A 25,022-nucleotide genomic window follows, 5' to 3' on the forward strand; every position below is an offset into this window, starting at 1 on the left:
CTATTTAACTTCTTGAGGAACCTCCATACTGTTTTCAGAGTGGCTGCACCAGCTTTCATTCCCACCAACAGTGTAAGAAGGTTCCCCTTTCTCTGCATCCTCATACAGTTCTTTATAAAGACAACTTTCCTCAACACTTAAAGTGGCTTCATTAAAAAAAAAAAAAAAGTAAGCTTAGAGGCACCTGGGTGGTTCTGATGAAGTTCTAGAACCTAGGTGAGGTTTGGTGGGGTGAGGTTCTGAGCCGACGGCTAAAGAAAGAATTCTTAAGACGTCTCTGGTGCAAAAAGGTGGTTTATTAGAGCACGGGGACAGGACCCGTGGGCAGGCGGAGATGCGGCTGCCCCGAGTTGTGAGGGTACGCGTGTTATATACCTTGCGGTTGGGGGGGAGGTGGTGAAGGGATGGGAGATTTCGACAGAGCTCTCACGTGCTAAGGTGGGCCTACAAGGTGCCGGGGGGAGTCCTTGCCCTTATGGCTTGATCAATGTCGTTTTTAGGTCAGGCATTAACATTAAGATAGTTGGGAGATTCTTAGTGGGGCATTATGACCCTGCTGTCATTCACATTCCCTTCTACCTCAGTCTCCTCCAGTTTATGGTGGGGAAGGGGACATCAGGGCTTCAGGACATGGGAGTTATTTGCCTCTGGAAATTTGTGCTATTGATAAGGTAACCTCCCTGTTTAGATCTCTAGGATACCTGTAGAGCAAGGGAGATTCCTGTTCTGCAGGATTGCGATCCCTGCAAGTTAACTATTTATCGTTTTATGGCAGTTAGGGGTGCCTGAGGAATGCTACACATATGGAGGGGAGCGGGTGAAGAGGGGGTGCAAGGCGCCAGCTTTTGCTTTGTCCTCAGCCAGCCTCCTGCTCCCTCATCAGTTCAATTTATAAACATAAATATATGTAATATATTTATACCGAATCGCCGAATATACCAGTCGCCGAAGCGACTGCCTTCGGCTCAGGTCATGATCCCAGCTTCCTGGGACAAGAGTCTCGAATGAGGCTCCCTGCTCGGTGGGGAGCCTGCATCTCCCTCTGCCTGCTGCTCCTCTTGCTTGTATACTCTGTCTCGCTCTTTCTGTCAAATAAATAAATAAATAAAATCTTAAAAAATAAAGAAGCTTTGTAACCTTTGAGAGACACGTAAGTTCAACATACTTGAACAGGGCATGTTTTTAAAGTGTATCTTATTAAAAAATATTCCCAAGATCTAATAATTACTTCATTCTGCTGAAGATGAATGCTCTGTGTGGATAGAAAGGATAATGAAGGAAATAAACATACGTTATCTTAATAAACAGAAATCTTGCATTTTGTATGATGCTTTGCTGATAACAAAGCTTTTCATATACACGCCTTCATGGAAGCTTTGCCACAAATCTCTGAGTTATTATCTACATTTTATAATGGAGATAACCTGGGCTAACAGAACTAGAAGACTTGCCCAAACTATTTAGACAGAGCAACTGATTCCCAGATCTGAGTTCTCTCCTTGGGGCCTTGCCATAATGCCGACAGAGCACCAGCATTATTCAGAAGGGTGGTATTTGTAGGTCTCTTGACCTAGCATCTTATCGGGAACTAAATTTTCACTCTAATCAAAAGGATTTGTGGGCTCCTACTAGGCTCTCAAGAATATTAAGATTTATCTTAGGAAAAAGAATCCTAGGACAAGTCTTTCTTATTCTGAAAGATAACCCTAACTTGTTCTCTTGAAGCTATGAATTATTCTAGGAAGCAATGGAAAATTTGATCACTAAGGATGAGGATCAATCTCCTCTCTCCATCTTTCTCACACTGTACCGCATTTGGAGTAAACACTCTGTGGGCTCTCAGAGCATCTTCTTATAATAAGCAAGCATTAGTTGTGGTTTTGGGTGCTGTGTGGTTTACTGAAGTGCAATGATCATTCCCAGCTTTTCTAGCTCTCTCTCCTACCTTGTTCTCATTTCTCCAACCTGAAAGCATCTGCTTTAGGAACAGGATTTACACACCACTGCATCTACATTCTTTGGGTTGCAACGACTTAACATATTTTGAGTGCATTGCTTGTACGTTCCTCAGGGCACCCCTGGACTCATCATATTTGTAAAACTGGATTTCTCTTCTCTTCTCATCTGAGAGCAGGTGGACCAAGACAGTTCTTTGGAGGCTCAATGAGTGATTTCTCCTGAGAGAGACACATCTCTCTAGTCTGCCAAGGAATGAAAAGTCAGACAATCACATAAATCATTTTGAATGTTGCCAAATAAATTCCACCAACTGCTACTGACAATAATTACAGTATGTCACTGGGAAATGTGGTTTTCTTCTAGCATCGGGCTTTAGCCATGTCCTGAGTGCCATGAAAACGACACAGGCAGCTCTCTCCATAGCAATAACCGATTTCTCACGATCCAGGAAAGGAAGGGTTGAAGTGCTTCTTTACCTTGAAATGTCTGGAACAGGATACCAGGGAATAAGTAGGAACCACTAGAATTTACGGTTCTTTGCTTAAAGCACACTTGTCAACTACTCCAAAAATTAGGCGAACTGGTGATTAAAGACCACCATTTTGTTATAAGCAGGGCTGTGGGCTCTGGCCGAGGAGAGGCACAACCTGTTGTAGCTTACAAAAAGGAAAGCTCTTTGGTAAGAATAGAAAGTCCTGAAAGCCAGTATGAGAGTCTGCTCCCTGGGAGGCGATAGCATCCCAAGTCTACTAGGATTTTAGGTTCAACCCCAAGACTGGCTTTCATACAAATAGGACCGGGAAGTCACATCAAAGGGCCGAGCACAGCCATGGGCGAAGCAGCTGGGTGAACCAAGTTAGAAAGAAGACAAGGAAAGCTGCAGAATGGCGAGAAAAGGCAGAGACGCAGAGGGGGGATAAGACGGGAGGAGGGAGTCGAGGAGGGAGGGGAGAGAGGAGAAAGCCGAGCGCGGACGTCAGGAACAAAAGCTCCAGCGGAGTCTGGCGGAGGCACTAGGGGAGCATGGGGTGTTTTGAATAATTATTAAAATTAGCATGTGTCTGCGCCATCCTGTGGGTGTGGCGCAGAGCGGAGTGTAAACTCCAGCGGGGCCGGAGCAAACATTGGATTAGCGGCAGCAGCGGGCCAGCCTGCCGAGGAGTGCGGGAACCAGCGCGCGGCACGCCGACCGGCACGATGGCCTCGTCTCAGGGGAAGAACGAGCTGAAATTCGCCGACTGGATGGCAACTCTGCCGGAGAGCATCCACAGCATCCCCCTCACCAATTTAGCCATCCCAGGTAGGTGCGCGGAGGCTGCCGACGGGGCGCTCCACCTGCCCCGCCCTGCATTATCTGCCGCGAAGTGGGAACTTGCCACGCTGCCCGAGGGAGGGAAACTCGTCCCCAGGGGTGGGTCTCCGGCCAGGCGAGCGCGTGCCTGCGACCTCGGCCCTCTGGCGTTTTGCAAACCTCTGGGGACCGTGGCGCGGCGAGTCAAGGTGACTGCTGTTGCGCTGGGCTTGGGAAGCAAGCAGGCTGCACGAGAGGGCTGGGGCAGGGGGAAGCCTCGGCTCTAGGATCCGCCTTGCGCCCCCTCCCACGGTTTTCCTCGCAGACTTGTGGGGGTGGGGTGGGCGGGGGCGATTTCTCGGACTGTGGGGTGACCCAGCGCGGTGAGCGCGAGCCGGTGTCCTGAGGGCTCGGCCCCGGCTCGTGGACCTCCGACTCCATCCCTGCCACGGAATGGAGCGGATTTGCTAGATTTCTCGGTGAGAACCTACCCGAGTTGTTAATATTCGTCCCCAGTCTCCTTTAAAGAGACAAAGCGCTTCCCTAAGAGCGAGGAAAGTTCAGGGACCTGCGGCGGCGCGATCGCTGCCCTTGACCGCGAGCTGAAGGGAGCGAGGGGGAGGAGGGCGCCGCTTCCCGGTCTGCCGGGTGGTCACCGTCTGGATTCTGTTTCAAGCGCGGGTGGCGGCGTGCAGAGCCGGGGTCAGGAAAGCAAACCCTTGCGCACCGTGCGTCTGTTGCTCGGGACAGAAGCCCGCCGGCGGAGGGGTGGGATTCGCAGGCAAACCAAAGGGGAAAGGGGAGCACGCGAGTGTCCAGACAGCCTAGAAGGCAGGAAATCCGGGCAAAGCGAGGAAGAGACGCGAGGGACCCGATCCAGAAGCTTCAGCATGGCGCGCGGGGCTCAGATCAGAGGACTAGCCAGGCTTCCTGGGCGGGAGCGTGCAGTAGCCCCTAGCTCAGGTGTGCAGAAGAGACGGACGTTTCAGGGCGGAGTACTATGGTGACAGCTGGGGACACGGCCAGACTTCGTTACCAATTTGACGTTTCACTTGGGTTGAGGGTGCAGATGCCTGATTTTCCCAGGAGCCGGCCAGAGGGCAATTTACCCCGGGTAGTCCCCCCCCCCCCACCCCGCCTAGAGCTCAGCCCTGTTATCAAGTTCAACCTTTTGGTCTGTCTCCTCTTGATCTACCCCATCCAGCGCCCCCTCTCAGCCACTGGAGGAAAGCATAATAAAGAGGAAAGAGGAGGAAAAAAAAAAAAAGAAGAGAGGGGTTCCTTTGAAAAAATCCCAACAGGTTCTAACCAGCAGCTCTGGAACTGATCTGTAACCTAAGTCAATGGTCATTAGTCAGGTGGGTGTTTGGCTGCTATGACAGGCACAGGCTGCACTCAGCACCAAAACTTGAAGGAAGGGTTTTTCTCCTTATGCCCTTCCTCAAGAGGTAGCTTCCCAAGAGCCCAGGTGTCTCTGAGGAAAAGAACAACCCAGCTTCTCCACTGTGCGCTTAGCCCTGCTACCTGGGTGAGCCTAGGGATTGCTCTTTTGAAGAAGACAGTAGAAAGTACACAACTTTGTTGGCAAAATTTCGCTCTCACTTCCACAGGCGTTCCTATCCTCTTTGCTTCCTTTTTATTTGGGTTTACACAGTTGCTTTCATACAATCTCACCTGAACACTTCCGTCCACATAGAAAGTAATCAAGGCAAGGACTCTGATGCCAGCCTTCTGATGGGTGACTTGCCAGATACACAGGGAGTTAAAAAGCCCAAGTTCACATTGCTAGTTATGAGGGATAGCAGGATACTATGTCAGAGTCTGCATTACATTTCTGTAATTCTTTACTTTTCAAAACCCTAGTATGGACACCAGATCAGAGAACTCTTCCCCAAACCTCATCAAGGAGCAATGCTTGTACTATTAACTCCATTTCATAGATATAAAAACTGCAGCTCGGTGAAGGCCAATAATTTACCCCCAGACCAGTGATCTGACCCCTAAAGTGGTCCTTTGAGAAAGTATCCTAGAATTTTTTGAGAGAAATGCATTGGGCTTTGTATCTGGATGGCTCAGTAGCAACAGCTACTAATCAGGGTAAGGGGACAAGGAACTAGGCATTAACAGGATACAGGGCAATTTTCCTTTTCTCAAGTGAAAACCCGAGGTCAGAGACTGATACTCTGCTTGTCTTCCTGTGGAGGCGTAGGGGGTAAGATTGGGAGGCTTGGCATGGGATCCATTTTGAGTGTAATATGAAGAGGGGTTGTGGCATTGGACGCAGTGGGAATTTTCACTGCTTTCTCAGCCCTTCTTAATATGATTCTCAAAGTGAACCCCCTGCAAAGCCTCGCATTCTTATCCCCAGTACTTCTGAGAAGAAAAAAAACGATGTTTTACCAACTCCACACCCCTGAATTTCCCCCATGCTTTTGTAAAGTTGGTTTGGTAGATCCATGTATATAAATCTAGGTGTTAAAATGGGTTTGGTACTTTTCTGCATTACTCAACTCTAAGAATTTTCGGAGGAAATAAGACATTCAGACTTTGATAGAGAAGACTAATTGGAGACTATTAAACACTAATGGAATAATTGCCTTAAAATCATGCTAATAGCTTCCTGGCTGCTACATGTTTACTTGGCCAGTTGCTACAGCTTGAATTAAGTAATTATCTCCACCATTTAAAACCACTCCTGATGCGCCATACAAGCGTTTCTGTGGAAGGCAACGACTGCTCCGTCATCCTCAAAGTTCAGGTTTTTCTTAGGTGAAGCAACTGGGGAGTGAAGAGCCGCTTAATTAAGAGGCCACCCACTTGGGGCAGCTGACCCGGATCACCCAGGGCTAGTGCAAAGAACAACAGAACAACGTGTAGGTGTGTGACACTCCCCACCGCGAGTGCCTTTCTGGCTTCTCTAAACATTTCTCAAGTGTCTGCATCTTCAGTGCTTTAGAACCAAATCGCTTACTGGCTGTTTGCATTTAAATAGTCTCATGATTTGATATTGACCGGCCTAACTAGTTGCTAGTAATCTGTATTAGTAGTTTTACTTCCAGTTTACCTTTCAAAGGCATGTTGCTGTCGGAATACATTGACAGGTGCTCAGATTCTCATCTCATTCGTCATTTCTTCCGGTCTCTAATGACGCCAAGCGGAATTTTCATTCATACATGTTTTTTTTAAACAATATCCTGGCATTTGGGGTTATGAGTGATGCTTCCTGTCACTGCAGGCAGGTGAGAGAGAATAAAGAGAAATGGAAGCAGGAAGACAAGTGGTGAAATTCAGGTTAAAGCGAGTCTGATGAATTTCTGGCACCCTTGCAGGAGAGTTCTAACCTTACAATCATGGCGTCTCCAGAACCACAGTGAAGAGATGCATTGTGGGAGTTAGCAAGCTTTTTGCTTGATCTGGGTAGGGTGTTGGTGATCTGGGTCTAAGAGAGGGAGTCATTCTGTCCAAAATCTGAAAGATTTTGGGAGGGTTTTTAATTCCACGGATGGTTCTGTCATACATTTTCTAATAGCGTAATGAAAATCTTCACATAATACAGCAAACTGACCATGTAATAATGAAAGATTGGCCAAAATATTGTGGTATTGGAACTCAGAGAGAGTGTATGTTTCCTTAGTGTTGGAGTTCACGGAAGGCCGAGACCTCCAGCTGACCCTAACTATGGACCCCAGCAATCAGTCTCCTCACCCCCTCCCCTTTCCTTGGAACAAACTTTCTACCCACTGTCCCACAGTTGGAGCTCTTTCAAGGATGCTGCCCCAAGAGAGTAATTCCTTATTAAGATCATTTGGTGGTACACGTGACTGAACCCAGGCAAGGTCTCTCTATATAAAGTCTTAAGATTCCCGTTGGTGAGTGTGAAGATCTACTCTTCCTGTAGCCATCCCAAACAAGCCTCATATATAGGTTCTCTTGCTTATGAAATATGCCACCTACCAGCCTGGGGTGGCCTGCTTCTTTCTTTAGTCTCTTCATGATCTCTGTGTACAGGGGTTAGTTTTCGAGCAAACACTTAAAGAGGAATTGTTGATAGTGCTTTAGACAAGGAATACAGAAATGCTTTGGAAATCAATCATTGTACCTGATGATTTTGTCCATTTCTTCCAGAAAATACCAATGGCAATGAAAAAGAGCAGTTTTACTTAGAGAAACTAGATGTTTATACAGCTCTGATTTCTGTGTTCTTGTGGCTGCTTTTATTAGTTTTTCCTTTCTTTCCTCACAACAGTCTCTTCTTGTTGCCAGTATTTCTGGAGCCAGCTGTCTTCTTCCTTTACTTTGTAATTTACTGTTTCTATTTTGATTAGGTTGAGACCATCTAAAGGGCAAATCTATGATTGTGTCTCATTGTACAAATTTCTTTTAAAAAGCAGGGTTTGTTTTTGTGTGTGTGTGTTTTTTTCCCTCATCATTTTAGTCAGGATAGCATTATGGAAGTTAATCTTTGAAAGCAATCAAAAAGAAACAAAGTTGTTTAAGGTGAATACCTTTTTTTGTGTTGCCTTTCCATTTCCTGGTTTTGTTTTTGATTTTGCTAAAAAGGAAAAATTAAGTATCCAGAACATTATTTATTCTAGGACTTTTTCTTGATGAGTTGAACTGCATCACCACCTATTAAGATAAAGTGATACTGATGCCATTTTACAGCTTACAAAATGTGTTCTCATTTACACCCATGTTTTCTACATGTTGTATCAGTAAACCTCCAAGGCCTTGCTACTTAGAGTTGAACAAGGGGAGGTAGAAATGTATCTCAGATTCCACCTCTCAGACCAATTTAATCATAATCAGCCTTTAACAAGAACCCGAGGTGACTTATGTACACGTTTCAAGTTGGAAAAACACTGCTTTAGGGTAGTTCTAAGGGGATCCTTTATGTAAGTGGCAGAGCCAAATTTAAATATACATCTTTGACTAAGCTCTTTCTTTTGGACCATGCAGTCTATTTATGAGTGTTCAAAATTATAATCAGGCTTAGAGCCAGAATGTAGGTATTTGACTCAAAGCTAATGGCCCAGGTTGGGAACATACTGATAACTCACATTATAGTTCATCATGCACCTTGAACATAAATGTGACTTAATTGCTACCTAACTGTTCAAATTAGGTCGCTGTGATAAATGTAAAACCTTTCCCCTCATTTCCTTAAAGTACTGCTATCAGCCATCAACAACACTTAAAATTGGCCCATTTGGAGATGCTAGTGGTCGCTAATGGCAATTTAGGAAACATTCCCGTGTTGCTTCTTTATCCATTTGGTCTCATTCTTTGTTGTGTTAAAGGCTCAGCTACTCTTGTATTTATGGGTTACTCTTGTATTTATGGGATTATGAGTCATTCAATTTATCTAAGAGCTAAATTTTTCAATATTACTCTTGAGTAAAAGTGGTATCACGAAGACAAAAATCAGCATCAGAAAGCCATCAAAAACAAAGGAGAAACAGTAAATTGGTTTTTTTTTTTTATTAAAAGGTAAATGACCAACCTTGTCTGTATTTGCAAACCATGCTTCATTTATCTGAAGCATGGTTGACATGGAATAGAAATATAAGTGTGGTTATAACAAACTTAATTGAATTTTAGTTATTGAGCATAATCAGTGTTTCAAAACACTTGACATTTTAAAAAAACCCTCAATTTGCTAAAATTAATAACATTATGTTTTTATGTTAGGCCTTACACACTTTACCCTTATGAAAATTTCTCATATCTTTACTTAGAGTTTCTCATATTTAATTCCAACCCCACCCAATCAAAATGGAAAGCATGAATTAGAAAGAAGAGGAATGAGACTGCCGAGTGCCGTACATCAGCAGTAATATAGGGAATATTGATGAGGGAAGGCTAAGAAATGAAGACACAAGGACACAGAAGGTAGGTTTTCCTAAACCTTGCCATCTCAAAGCAAAATCAGAATCACATTAGATTGTTTGTTTTCACCCTTCCCAAGCCCCTGTTTAATGGACTTCCAAATAGTTCTAGAAATCTCCAGACAAATTCTTAAGTATGTATTGTAAGCCAGTTTGGGGGACTACTACATACATGGTATCTGCCAAGTTTTGAGGAGTTATCACTTTTACTGACGGGACATCTAGAGGAACTGTGCTTCCATAACATTTATACCTAAAATATCACTGCTCCTAGCATCCCACTAGGGCCTTTGCTATGTCTGCAGAGACCCAACACTGAGGATGTTAGTGTGTCACAAGGGCCCTGGATTCCACTGTGGTCAAAGTCTCCCAGGGCTGGGTTCCCCATTGTGGAAGCTGCAGGACCCACCTCTGCTGACCCCACCTGCCATCACTGCTAGAGTTATGATTGCCAACACTGACAGAACCCTTCAGTCTTTCTACCTAGGATGGATGTCAACAAAAGAACTTTTTGAATTTATATTGATTCTTTTGTTGTTGTGCCCTTACCCTAGGACTCAGGTATGAGTTTATGAGGGCTGGATGGAGGATAATATGTAGATTAGACTTTCTTCTACACTCTACATTATTCTCAATTTTAGCCCACTCTCTGAGTGCACGTGTGTGCATGTACACACATATAGTGTATATTGACTTTAACTACTTTTCCAAGGAACTCGTTTCCGCCCCCCAACCCCCGGCCCCCCGCCCAGTAGGTAGATCTCTGCTAGGTGCGACCTAATTAATCCTATCTCCAGACAGGTCCAGGGCAAGAAAGCAGTTGGGGTCCATATTGTTCCTAGTGAGCAGCCTCTTAGAGCATAAATAGATCCAAATAAACGGACACACCTAAAGTAATTGCTAACACCTTCACTGTTTGAAATCAGAATGGTAGAGTAAGAGATGTGCTCTGACCTTAAAGAAAATGTTAAATCTCATGCATATGTGTGTGTGTGTGTGTGTGTGTGTGTGTGTATGTATACATATATATATATATATATATATATATATATATGCTCACAGATTTTTAACTATTGTTATTCAAAGGGGTCAGCTCTGCTAATCTAGAAGTTACCTATTACTACCAATGATGCCTCCTCTGACCTAAAAGCATTAGTTTGGGAAACTGGAGAACGTGTCCCTTTAATGGGTACTCAAGGAACATCTAGACAGAAGCATTTGATACCCTCAAGAAGCTTATATATTCTCTTATTTCTCCTTCTTTGGGTGGATTAGGATCTAAGATTAGAGGACAGAAAAGTATCTAAATTATATATTCCAGAAGGCAGGGATGAGTGAGAGAGAAATTTACCATGCTTCAGATCGAATTCTGCTGCCAGAAGCTTTCTCTAGAGCCATATGCTTTTATTATGCTCTATTAAGAGAGGAAGATGGGTCAGGAAGAGGGGCAGGAGGAGACAGTTAAACATTCTTGAAAAGCAGCCAGGATTAGTCACCTCCGGAGACCAGGTACTGAAGCAGATGGCGCACTGATTCGTTAGATGTGCTCTTGTTGTATCCCTATATTTCATCACAGACCCTGGAAATGGACAGCTCTGTTACCACTTTATCTTAAATGCCAACTAATACTATGTTTCACATAGAATTCTTTCCTGTGAGTTAATTCACAGGAAGCAGCCATGTTTATCCTTAGTCAATGTTACAAATGACGATTGTGTTCCTTGACTCACTTGGGGAATTTATTTTATGAAGAAAAGTGGACTATGACGAATGGCCATTCTAGTGGCCTGCTAGGCTTTCCTGGAAGTCTCCTCTGGCTTGTGGGGTGATGAGGAGGAAGGTGTACTCACAGGTATCCTAATGAATGGGAACTTCTCTCAGTGCGTGTCTCAGGCCACCCTCCCCTGTGGAAGAAGGAGGACAAAGAGGAAAAGGAAGACCAGGGCTGTCTTGAGCAGAGTTAGCTCTAAACACACTCCCGCCATGTCCTGCTCTGGGCTTTTCTCCAGGGGAGCGGGTGGGGAAGGTGGTCAAGGGGTTATAAAAATACTGACTTGAAGGTTGCTAGAAGGCAAGGCTAAGTGTTGCTTAGTCCTTATCACCCCCCCCAACCCTTGTCCTTATTTCTCTTCATATCTGCTCCAATTCTTGGGTCTGGCATTTGAGCCCCAGTCTTGAAAATGTCCTTAATTCTCTTATCTCACTCTTTTTTGTTCTGCTTACCTGGAAAACCTTCAACTCCATCAACCTGTATTTTTTTTTAACCTATTCCAATCCCAGAAAACTTCAGTAGCTAAATATTACTGGGGTTGGGGGGGGGGCGTCAAGAAATTACACAACCTGGATGTCTCAATTCACTTGAAGTTTCTGACCATATATCTTATTTCCTATCTCCGTTCTCTGAGATGACACTTCCGTCTCTTTTCCTCCTCGTATCAGCACTTCCTTCTCACCTCACTCTGCACTTATGGCTCACTTTATATTTTATATATATAAAAAAATACATCCAGAGAAGAACTTCCACGTTTTCCCACTATTAACCCAGCAACTTACCTGCAACAGTTCCTGCATTTTCTTTATGTAGGAGAAATTCCTGAATCTGCCCCTCTCTAAGTCCACCTTCTCTACTTGTGGTGTGGATCCCATTCACTCAAATCTCCTCAGCGTTTTCTCCCAAATTCATCCCCTGTCTCTCCAGTGTCACTATTTTTCTCTACCTCTGCTGGATCACTCTAGTCCATACAAAAACATATTATTATTGCCTGTTTTTAAAAAAAAAAAAAAAGCCCTCTGGCTCCACACCAGCCTTTCTCTCTACTGTAGCAGTTCTCTGTGATGGCTATAAAAACTATCTTGTCTTGAAATTATTTCCTCTAGCTTGTGCTAATCTCATTATTTCCTTACCATGGCACTAAAATTGTTTTTATCAAGGTTGCTAGTGATCTGTATTTTGCTAAAGTTAATGGTTAAGTCTTTATCATCTTATTTGATCTTTCAGCATCATTTGATGTGTATGACTACACTTCAGTGTTTAAACATGCTCTTCCTTTAACTTTTTATGATGCTTTTTAAAATATCGTGCGAAAAAACATAGCATGAGATTTACTCTCTTTTTAAGTGTACAGTATTATTGGCTATAAGTATAGGGGTGTATAGCATATCTCTAGGATGTTTTCATCTTGCATGACTGAAGCTTTATAGCCATCAAATAACGGTTTTTCCTTTCCTCCTCCCACCAACCCCTGGCAACCACCATTCTACTTTTTACTTTTATGAATTTGACTACTGAATGTAATACTTATCCTTCTGTAACTGGCTTATTTCACTTATCATAATGTCCTCAAGGTTCATTCATGTTGTAGCATATGACTGTTTTCCTTCTTCATGGCTAAATACTATTCCATTATATGTATATTTCACATTATGTTTATCTGTTTGTCCATTGATGGACATTTAGGTTGTTTCTATATCTTGGCTGTTGTGATAATGCTACAATGAACCCAGGAGTGCTAATAGCTCTTCGATACCCTTATTTCAGGTTTTTTTGGGGGGGATAAATACCCAAATATGGAACTATAAGGTCATAAAGTAGTTCTGTTTTTATTTTTTGAGGAACTGCCATATTGTTTTCCTAAGCACCTGCATCATTTTACAATCCCACCAGTAATAAACAGGGGTTCTGATTTCTCCACATCTTAACTAACACTTGCTTTCTGTTATTGTCTTTGATAATGACCATCCTAACTGGTATGAGGTATTCTGTCATTGCAGTTGTGATTTTTAATTTCTATGATAACTACTGATGTTGAACATCTTTTCATATACTTGTTGGCTATTTGTATGTCTTTTTTTTTTTTTTTTTTGAGAGAGGTCTATTCAAGACTTTTGCCATTTTTTCATTGAGTTATTTGGTATTTTGCTATTTGGTTATAGGAATTAATTATGTGTTGGAAATCAATCCCTTGCAGATATATGGTTTGAAAATACTTTCTCCCATTTCATGGTTGCCTTTTTATTCTTTTGATTGCTTGATTGCTTTCTTGCTGTGTGGAAGTTTTTTAGCTTGTGGTCCCACTTTTCTGTTTTCCTTCTATTGTCTGTGCTCTTGGTCTCTTATACCAGGAATTGTTGCCAAGCCCAATGTCCAGAAACCTTTCCCCCATGTTTTCTTCTAAGAGCTCTACTGTTTCATATTTAAATCTTTAATTCACTTTAAATTAATTTTTGTATATGGTGTGAGATAAGGATCCAGTTTCGTTCTCTTGAATGTAGATATCAAGTTTTCCCAACACAGTTATTAAAGAGCCTATCCTTTCAACCTTGTCAACCTTGTCAAAGGTCAGTTGACTGTATATGTGTAGGTTTATTTCTGGGCTCTCATTTTGTTCTGTGGATCTATGTGTCTGTCTTTATACTAGTACCATACTGTTTTGTTTACTGTAGCTTTGTAATATGTTTTAAAACATGAAGTGTGAGTCCTCCAGCTTTGTTCTTTTTTCTCAAGATAATTTTTGCTATTTGGGTTTTGTGTGTGTGTGTATGTGTGTGGTTTCCTATGAATTTTAGAGTTATTTTTTCTGTTTCCATTAAAAAAATAATTGGGATTTTGATCTCAATGAATCTGTAGATCAATTCAGGTAGTATGGACTTTAGAATATTGTCTTCCATCCATGAACAGGGGATGTCTTTCCATTTATGTGACTCTTCAGTCTGTTTCACACAGTTTTCTGAGTACAAATCTTTTACCTCCTTGGTTAAGTTTATTACTAAATATTTTATTCTTTTTAATGCTGTTATATGAGATTGCTTTTTTAAATTTCCTCTTTGGATAGTTTATTTTTAGCATATAGAAATGAGACTGATTTTTGCATTTTGTTTTTTGTATCCTGCAAATTTATTAACTGCATTTATTTGAACAGTTTGTGTCTGTGTATAATTTTTAGGATTTTCTACATATTAAATCATATCATCTACAAGCTGAAATCATTTTAGTTCTTTCTTTCCTATTTGAAGGTCTTATTTTTCTTGCTTAATTGCTGTGTCTAGGTCCAGTACTATGTTGAACAGAAATGGTAAAAGTGGGCATCCTTGCTTTGTGCCTAAGAACTTTTATCTTTGAGTATATTTTCATGGACATTCCATATATGACCTGTTTAATGTTAAAGTCATCCCCTTCTATTCCCAGTCTGCTGAGTGTTTTTAACATGAAAGCATGTTGAGTTTTTGTCAAATGCTTTTGCATTTGTTAAAATAATCATGTATTTTTTATCTTTTATTCTGTTAATGTGATGTATCACGTTGATTGTTTAAAATATTTTTCTTAATATCATACTATCTTTGCACTCTTGGGTTAAATCTCACTTGATCATGGTATATGATCCTTTTAATGTGCTGCTAAATTTGGTTTGCTACTGTTTTGTTGAGGAGTTTTGCATCTTTAATTCATCAGGGATATTGGCCTGTAATTTTATTATCTTTAGTATCTAAAGATAATTTTATTATCTTTATTTTTGTCTGGCTTTGGCATCAGAGTAATGTTGGCCTCACAAGATGAATTTGGAAGTGTTATTGCGTCTATTTTTTTTAGGAGACTTTAAGAAAGACTGGTGTTAATTCTCTAAATGTTTTGTAGAATTCAGCAGTGAAGCAATCTGATATCTGGCTTTTCTTTGTTCAGAGGTTTTGACTATTGTTTTAATCTCCTATAGTTATAGATTTGTTCAGATTTTCTCTCTCTTCATGATTCAGTTTTGGTCAAGTGTCAAGTGTTTCTAGGAATTTATCCATTTTATTCTGGGTTATATAGTTTAGCGTATAATTTTTCATATTAGTCTTTTTAAGTCCTTTTTATTTCTGTAGTCTCAATTGTAATGTCTCCTTTTTCATTTCTGATTTCATTTGTTTAAGTCTCCTCTTTTTTCTTATTTAGTCTTCCTAAAGGCATGTCATTTTTCTTTTTTACATTTTCAAGAATCCAACTCTTAATTTTGTTTTCTATTTTTCTATTCTCAATTTCATTGATTTACTCTTTAATCTTTATTATTTCATTTCTCCTACTAACTTTGGGCCAAATTTGTTTTTAGTTTCTTGAGGGTCTAGAATTAGGTTGTTTGAGACTTCCTTCTTTTTTTAAAAAAATATTTTATTTATTTGAGAGAGAGAGTGAGAGAGCACATGTGCATGTGGGGGAGGGACAGAGGAAGAGGGAGTAAAAGAATCTTAAGTAGGCTTCGTGCCCAACACATGAGCCTGATGTGGGGCTCGATCTTACAACCTAAGATCATGATCTGAGCTGAAATCAAGAGTGAGATGCTTAACAAACTGGCCACCCAGGCACCCTAAGACTTCCTTTATTAATGAAGGAATTTGTTGCTCTAAATTTTCCTCTTAATAATGCTTTTGAGGTATCCCATGTGTGTTGGTGTGGTGTCTTCAATTTCTTTTGTCCTGAGATATTTTCTTTTTCTTTTTTTTTAAAGATTTATTCATTCATTTATTTGACAGAGAGAGAGAAGTAGACAGAGCAGCAGGCAGACGGAGAGGAAAAAGTAGGCTCCCCATTGAGCAGGGAGCCCAATGCAGGGCTCGATCCCAGGACCCTGAGATCATGACTTGCTGAAGGCAGACACTTAACCAACTGAGCCACCCAGCTGTCCCCTAAGATATTTTCTAATATCCATTTTAATTTCTTATTTGACCCAAATTAACCAAATTTATTATTGGTTATTAAAGAGTGTATTGTTTCCATGTATTTGAGAATTTTTCAGTTTCATTCTACTGATTACTAGTTTTATTCCACTGTGGACAGAAAAAACACTTGATATGATTCTAATCTTTTAAATTCCCTGAGATCTATTTTGTGGCCTAAAATGTGATCTGTCGTGGAGAATATTCTGTGTTTGTTTAATAAGAATGTATATTCTGGGGGCATCTGGGTGGCTTAGTGGGTTAAGCCTCTGCCTTCGGCTCAGGTCATGATCCCAGGGTCCTGGGATCAAGCCTCGCATCGGGCTCTCTGCTCAGTGGGAAGCCTGCTTCCTCCTCTCTCTCTCTGCCCACCTCTCTCCCTACTTGTGATCTCTGTCAAATAAATAAATAAAATCTTAAAAAAAAAAAGAATGTGTGTTCCACTGCAATTGGATGGAATATTCTATATATGTCTGCTAGGTACATTTGGTCTATAGTGTTCAGGTTCTCTATTTCCTTATTGATCTCTATTTCCTTATTGATCTGGATGTTCTATCCATTCTCCAAAGTGGAGTACTGAAATTTCCTATTTATTTCTATTTTCAGTTTTGTCAATATTTGTTTCATATATGTGGTACATGTATATTTATATATATATAAATATGCATATGTATATGTGTTAGGTACATGTATATTTATAGTTTGTATATTTTCCCTGTGAATTGACCCTTTGTGGTTATATAATGTTTTTCTGTATCTTGTGATAGTTTTTGACTTAAAGTCTCTTTTCATTGTTATAAGTATGGCTACCTCTGCTCTCTTTTGGTTACTATTTGTATGGAATATCTTTTTCGATCCTTTCATTTTCAGCCTATCTATGTCCTTAATCTAAAGTGATTCTCTTTTTTTAACAACACATTAAAAGGATCATGCACCATTATCAAATGGGTTTTATCCCTGGAACACAAAGATGGTTTAACATATTCAAATCAATAAATGTGATATGCCACATTAATAGAATCAAGGATAGAAAATATTATTTGATGATTTGTATATATAATATATATTTATTTTATATATGTTTATATATAACATATTATATATATTTTTTCATCTCAATAGGTGCAGATCAATAGATGCAGATAAAGCTTTGACAAGCTCAATGCCATTTCATGATAAATTCTCTCACCAAGTTGGATATGTAAGGAACATACTTCAGCATAAAATAAAGACCATATATGATAAAACACAGCTAACTTCATACTCAGTGGTGAAAGCTAAAAGCTTTTCCTCTAAAATTAGAAACAAGGGTGCCGACACTAACCATTCCTATTGAACCAAGTTTGGAAGTGCTACCCATAGCAATTAGGCGGTAAAAAGAACTAAAAGGCATCCAAATCAGAAAAGAAGAATTGTGTGCAGATGACCTGCTCTTATATATGAGAAAATCCTAAAGTCTCAACTATAAATCTGCTAGAACTAATAAAAAAATTCAGTAAAATTGCAGCTTACAAAAATCAACATAGAAAAATCAGTTGCCTTTTATACACTAACACCAAAGTTTTTGAAAGAAATAAAGAAACAACTCCATTTATAATAGCACAAAAAGCCAATAAAATACTTAGGAACAAATCTAACCAAAGAGATGAAAGATTTGTACATTGAAAGCTATAAGACATACATAAAAGAAATTGAAAAAGACAGATTAATGGAAAGGATAGTATTTTCAATAAATGATGTTGGGAAGACTGGTATTTGCATGCAAAAGAATGAAATTGGGCCTCTATCTTAATCATACACAAAGATTAGTTCAAAATGGATTAAAGGCTGAAACAATAACACTCCTAGAAGAAAACATATGGAAAAAGTTTCTTGACAGTAGTCTTGGCAATGACTTTTTTGGATGTGACACCAGAAGTAGAAGAAGTAAAAGCAAAAATGAATAAAAACAGGACTACATCAGACTAAAAAGCTTTTGCACAGCAGAAGAAATAATCAACAAAATGGGAGAAAATATTTTCAAACTGGATCTCTGATAAGGAGTTAATTTCCCAAATATAAGGAACTCCTCTGAACTCAATAGTAAAAAACCGACCTGATTAAAAACTGGACAGAGGACAGTCTATGCAGATAGACATTTTCCAGAATAAACATACAAAGAGCCCACAGGTACATGAAAACATGTGCAAATTCACTAATCATCAGGGAAATGCAAATCAAAACCACAATGAGCTATCCCCTAGTACCTATTAGAATGGCCATTATAAAAAATACAATTAACCTGGCTAGAGATTCTGGAGGCCTCTTAAACCATATTTGTGGATCTGTCTTCTCTGGGCTTATCTTTGTAGATCCTTCACTAGAGGGCTTTGCTGGTCCCTTTCCGCCACCCTGCCAGCATCTCATAATCTCTCAGTCCCTTTCACATCTGTTATCATGCCACCCAGCGCTTTTTTTGTTCTCAGCAGTTCCAGGCATCAAGAATGTGCCGGTTCCCGTCAAGAGGCAAGCAAGGCAGTAATCAGTTCCTTGGGCAGTCCCTTGAAAAGCCAGAACGTTGGACACGTGCTCTGCTCTTCTCTACCCTCTGGGGGGAGAGGCTCCCAAGCCATATTAGCCTCTGTCTCTGGTATTGCCAGTCCTCTGGAGCAGCAACAAGCCATCCAGCTTTCTTGTGTTCAGTGGCCCACAGGCATTTCGAATGTGCTGGGTTTTCCATTAGGTCTCTGAGACCCATGAGGCTGAAGGCAGTTGTTAGGCTGCCGCTTCTCCCCTCGAAATCGGAACATTAGAAATATTGTCCAGTCTTATCTTTCCCTCTTCAAGGAGAAGCTGGGGGTTTACTCTCAATCATGTGGCACTGTGTTGGGGGAGAGACTAAGGCAGGAACATGCTACAGATTTTCCTACCAGCTTCAATGCTGCACTCCAGTGGGATGCAGGAGCCTCTGAACTTGTGTCTCGATTTCCTACAAAGCAAATTAATTCATGTGTTCCTGAATTCGTGTCTCCATGGGGGGAAAAGGGGTTTGGGGCTTCCAATTCTGCCATCTTGCTGATATCACTATCTTATTTTTTCAGCTTTACTGGTTCTTTCCTTTAGGTCATCTTTGCTAGCTATGTCCTCCAGATTTCTTCTTTGATTTAGAGATTTGAATTGTCCTCTAGATTGTCACCAGTCTGCCTTCTTCCACTTCTAATGATGCCTTCTCCTCAGGATACATCCCCTGACCATGCTAGCCAATGCAGCTTATCTCTATCCTCATAAATTTTCCATCAATTGCTTGATCTGTCCTCTTCATAGTGCTTTTAGTAACAATTAACTCCTTTAGTTATGTATTTATTGTGTGTCAACTGCATATCATACAAGCTTCTCAAGAACAAGACCTTGTCAATCTTTCCAAATACCCAGAGTATGTCTGGGCTACAGTCAGTGTGCAGTAAATGTTTGTTGACTAATAAAAGATGGTATAGAGGGAGTTTGATTTTGTACAAAGACCTTTGTTCAGTTGATTTGAGAATAAGGCAACCCAACAAAAGTATTCAAGGCAGATCCATTATTTGAATTCCTTATAAAGTACTGACCAAAACCAGGTTAATTTCCACAAAAAAATGATCTCCATGAACACTAGTTAAGCTTAACACTAGTTAAGATTAGACTGCACAATCCAGTGTTCTGTGAATAAGACACATGACAATTGAACAAAGTGAAGTAGAAATTTGTTTTATATGGCAGTTTATGAAACTATGTGTTCAATCGGTTTTCTTCTATTTTTATATACTAAGTTGATTGGTTATAATAAAGACTTCGAAGAAATATCAGATTGGACTGTGACTTTAGGAAAAAAATAGCTGTGCTATCCTTAATACTGCTCAGGTTTCTGAGTTTTGTATTCTAATCACCTAGAAGTCGTTCACGAAAATATGACCTGTATAATAACATATTTAACCAAAATATAGTAGTAATACTATATTCCACAATCTTTGAATATTTTATTCCCAATATTTGAATATTTTATTCCTTATTAGCCTCCATAAGAAATTTCTATTAAAATACAACAAAAGTATTCAGGATAGCCACAAGGCAAAAAAGGAGGATCCAAATAGAAACCGATATAACAGATTTTAAATGCCATGTGCAAAAGATGTCAGAGCTGGCATTTAATTTCAGAAATGTGTCAGCATGACTGAAGTCCAGAAAAGGCAGAGACTGAAACAAACAAGACAATACCAAGATCTCTCCTCACCATGCCTGGAGCTAAAAGTAATACATGAGAGCCTAGAACATTGCTTGGGACAGATCATGTAAAATTAGCAAATGATAACAAGAAATAACCATTCCCTAGTTCAGGCAAAAGATAGTTTAAAAATTCAAGTTCTGGCTTCAAGTGCCTGGGTTTACACCCTGGCTTTGTCATTTATTAACTCTGTGAATTTGGGAAAATTATTTAATCTCTCTCTCTTTTCCAGGTTAGTTTCCTCCTCTAAAAAGTACAATAGGTTGAGTACTTTATAGGTATAGTATTTCTTGTGCATGAAAATGTTTTCAAGTGTGTTCAAACTTTTATGCCAAGGCAATATGTATCTCCGTGTACTAAGGGGAAAAAACAGACAAAATATTAGAGAAGTAAGCAGTCATTTCTAGAAATTGTAGAAATTGAAGTATAAAGACATGTAAATGTCACAGTTTCCAAAAGAGGAAAAATGGATCCCGGCAACTTTACATGGTAGGATGAATGGTTTGTGGGTAATTAAAAAGGACGTGACAAGGGTTGCTTGGGGGGCTCAGATGGTTAAATGTCTGCCTTTGGCTTAGTTCATGATCCTGGGATCCTGGAGTCAAGCCCTGTGTTAGACTCCCTGCTCATCAGGGAGTCTGCGTCTCCCTCTTCCTCTGCCCCTCCCTTCCACTAGTGCTCTCTCCCTCTCTCTCTCTCTCTCTCTCAAATGAGTAAATAAAATTTGGGGGGGAAAAAAGGAAGTGACAGAAATCTATGTCCTGGGTGGAAAAGTGAACTGCCCAGGAAATATTAAGACCCCAACTACAGGCTCGATTTACAACCACATCTTGGGTAAGTCACTTAACTGCACTGGGTCCCTGGTGTTACCTCTGCAAGACTGTACAACAGCTGATATTGTGGGCCTCCTTGCCCCAACCCCATCTCTGCCACTTACCATCTAACTCAGCGGAGCTGCTAGAGACTCCGAATTACCATTTCCTCACCTCCACAATGGAAATAATGGCAGTACCAACCTCACGTTCTTTGTTGCAAGGATCAATATATATGTACGTGTGTTTGTGGTATACCTGTCCCAGAGTAAGTGCTCAGTAAATGTGATGCTTTTGATCATTCCATCTCTTCTAAATAGCCTCCTTTACTTGGTTAACAGGGTCCCTAGCAGGGCCTACCTGGTTCTCTGCATCTCTAAGCTCCCCTTTATTTGCCTTAAATCCTCCTGCCTCTTCTCTCTTCCCTGTTCAAGTTCAGCCCTGCCTTGGGTTCCAGAACCAGTCCACCCATCAACAAGGGAATGTGAAGAGGCCTACTTCAATGCTTACCATACTGTGTCCAGCACTCCGGTTCTCTGATGCAGCTGAGTACAGAAATGGGCTGTTGGGGGAGGAGCTGTGTAACACAGAGAGGAGACTGGATCTCCCATTGGTGGAGAGGTTGGCTAGGTGGACACAGTGACAAGAGTTTGGGAGGATGTCCAGGTCGAGAGAGGACAGTGACCAGCAATAGTTCTGGTGTGGCAGAGGGAACAAGTTCCAATATATGGACAGAGATAATAGAAAATCTACAAGCAGATTTTCCAGGAACACAGGAAAGCTTCAGTCAGATTAGACTTTCTCGGACAAAGTTTACTTGTCGGTGTTTGAACTTTGGACACCACCTAGAAAACTAGGTGTTCCCAAGATTAAGCTCCTCAGCCCCAAACTCTACCCATATCATAGGACAGAAAGAATTCCATAAGATTCCATAAACTACCCAGTTTAGACTGCCTTGTGCCTGAATGAGCACTCTCTCACTGTGATTTATGAGAAAACTGCTCGTTGTTACAAGTTGGTACATTAGGTAGCACAGCCTAAATTTTAAAATGACTTAGAAACTTGAAGATTAATTGAAGTTATTCTAATGAGCTTTAACAAGAATCAAACTAACAAAAGAAAAACAAATTAAAATACAAAATATGTAACAGCTGGTCAACAGAAACCTGTGGTTTTTGAGTAAAAGACTTAGGACAAATTGTCACTAGAAGCTAACTATAAATTAGTAGTGTGACATGGTGGCCGATAGGTCCATAGATGCTTGGGCCGTGTGGCTAGCTACAGTTTCCAGAGCAAGGGATGTGATAGCCTGGCTGACTCTGACTGGCCCGAGCCTCTGCAGCAGCATGGGGCTCTGTTCCAGGCTTCAAACTCACACAGATGTTGGAAAGCTGCAGTGTTTTAGGGGTAGCCAAGGAATGGGGATCATGGGGAGGGCTTTACCAAGCCATTGAGTCTGACATTTCTTGGAGCAAAATCTTAAGGAAAAGTAGCCACGTCTCTTCAAACACATGAAGAAGAGGTTTGTGGAGTTCTAAATTAAAGCAACCGTAAAATAGAATTCAGGCATGTGAAGGTTTGGGCAAGCTGAAAGGAAAGGGGGAAGCCTTTATCAATGTGACTTTTAAGTAGTGAACTCGCTCTTTCCAGTAGAAGTATGTAAAAAGAGGCCAAACATCTGCATGGACCTGGAGTTGAGCTAGACGACCCTGAAGGCATTGCCTGGTTCTAAGATCCTGTGTGGTTTGGGATATGTTACTTAGTCTTTTTGAACATCTGTTTCTTATATGACAATAGAGATAGGAGTAGGACCCATCTTCATGTGGCTGTTGGGCAAATTGAGTAACTGATGTGCAACATTTAGCATAGTGCCTGACCCCTAGTAAGTTTTCAGTGCAGGAGTTGTGAATTATAAAAGTTACCTAATGAATTCTTCACAGACAGAATAAATCAAACCTTCTCATAAACACTATTCTACTTTAACTGTCCTCCATCTGTAGCATATTTTTGGTCTTTTACCTTCATTTTTTATAGTTTTATGTATTGTTTAATTGCCTAGAAGGATTTAGCAATCTCTTTGAGCAGGCAGGATGTGAACTGAAAGTTGAATACAGCAGGAACAAAGCCCATTTTAATTTAGGACCTGTATATTATTTCCAGGCTGTTAGATTAAGAACAATATTTTGGCATATCAGTAGAAGGAACTTATTTTTCTCCTGTGTCAGTGTAATTATTAAGATTGACGTCCTGTGATAGAAGATGTGCAGATCCCAGGTCACAATCATTCCATTATCCCTACATAGGCTGGATCCCCTGGGCCTTTCCTGAAGTCAGGATGCCAGAATGACCCTTAGGCCCTGACTTCAAGCAAAGTTCTGAAAGGAGAAAGCAATAAACCTGACTTCAAAGTTTTTAAAAAATGCTTCCCTCCCCAAAACCAGCTTATTCCTCTTTTCATTATGTCAGTGGACAATTAATCTAAGGGCAATTTAAACAATTTAATGGGGGCACACTGTAGTTTTTGGCAATGGTATTTGCTTATTCAGTGTTGATAAAATGAAATATGCGTAATAGAAAAAACTGCTGGACTTGAGAGCTAGAAATGTATGAACAAACATTTTGCAAAAAGTTGCTAAAAAACAAAGTTGTGTGGGGTCTCCTGGGTAACTCAGTGGGTTAAGCATCTGACTCTTGATTTCAGCTCAGGCCTTGATCTTGGCTTAGGTCATGATCTCAGGGTTGTGAGATCAAGCCCTGTGTGGCACTCTGTGCAGGGTGTGGAGCTTGCTTGAGATTCTCTCTCTCCCACTCCTTCTGCCTCTCCCTCACAACTTGAGAGTGTATGTGTGTATGTGTGTGTGCATGCACTCTAAATAAATAAACAAATAAATAAATAAATGAATAACTGTGACTCATGGGGACAGTAACTCAAACATGGCTCACCTACTTTGGGCTCAATAATTCAGTGAATGTTCATGTAAATATTAGAATACTGTAGTGTGTGTGTATATGCGTGTGTGTTTTAGGATCTTAAGTTACCCATTTTATAGGTATCAAATATTACCAAGTCAACCCGATTAAGCATTGAGAATTAAACATGTAAAATTAACTTCCCATCTTTCCCCCACCATCCCATGCACCTGATAAAATGGGCATTAACTTTTTCGGTGACTGCTGTTTGGATTCCTGGGTGGAGCATGTCTCTCAACCTCTTTGTGTTTATTTTCCCACCTTCTTAGACAGTGATAGCAATAACTCCTTCCTTAAAAAGTGATTGATCCTATTTTAATGCATTTGAAGCCTTTACAAAATGTGTTGCATAATACCAAGCTCAGTAAAATTAGACTAAATAATTATGTGTGCATTTGTGGTGCAGACAGTATTTTGGATAGAGGAGGTCAATAAAAATGGGAATTCAAAAATCTAAACACCCATGACTATGAATTCATATAGGAAAATAATGGGATTTTTTTTTTACTTCCAAAATATATAATCTGATTGACCAGTTTTCAAGATGTAAATAGCATTTTATACATATATAAACTCAAAGATTTGTAATTTAAGAATTATGGTAAAATACACATAACACGAGATTCACCATTTTAACTATCTGTAAGTGTGTGGGTCATTAGCATTAAGTACATTCACACTATTGAGAAACCATCACTGCCATTCATTCATAAAATATTTTCATCTTACAAAACAAATTTATTAATAAGATTTAAAAAATTATTTTAAAAATAATTTTATCTTTCTCCTATAAATCCCTTTTGATATTGCAAAGCCATAGTATATATTTTAACATACTTGTGTCAACAATCTTTTAAGAAAGATGGGGAATCAAGGCTCAGAGACACTTGGTAGCTTGCTAGCTCTTACTCTTCTGATGAACTGGAGAGTCAGAACTGGAGCTCAGGACATCTGGCTTCCATTGTCATCTTTTTCTTGCTTAATCCATTAATAATGCAAAATGAACTATTTGCTGTTTCACCTGTGTTTAATCAACTGGGCTTATTTTTCTTTGTGCTAACCCATTGTAAACTTTGTTTTGCTCTCCAGGTTCTCTTTTAATCCCTGTTTCAGATTTGTATTTTTTTCTGATGAGATCATATTAGGTGCACTTTAATTGAGAGCCTTTTTGCTTTCAA

The 25,022-nt window shown here is 40.3% G+C and overlaps 1 protein-coding gene across 1 annotated transcript in view; it reads left to right on the forward strand.

Moving 5' to 3' along the window:
* The first annotated feature begins 2,686 nt into the window (after positions 1–2,686).
* PLCXD3 (phosphatidylinositol specific phospholipase C X domain containing 3) overlaps positions 2,687–25,022 on the forward strand; it is a 173,738-nt gene continuing 151,402 nt past the window's right edge. Inside the window, exon 1 of the mRNA XM_044232438.1 lies at positions 2,687–3,259. Within this exon, the coding sequence (XP_044088373.1) occupies positions 3,157–3,259 (103 nt within the window). The 5' untranslated portion in view covers positions 2,687–3,156. The remainder of the gene's footprint in view (positions 3,260–25,022) is intronic.

This window comes from Neovison vison, chromosome 1, assembly GCF_020171115.1.
Source record: "Neovison vison isolate M4711 chromosome 1, ASM_NN_V1, whole genome shotgun sequence".
NCBI lineage: Eukaryota > Metazoa > Chordata > Mammalia > Carnivora > Mustelidae > Neogale > Neogale vison.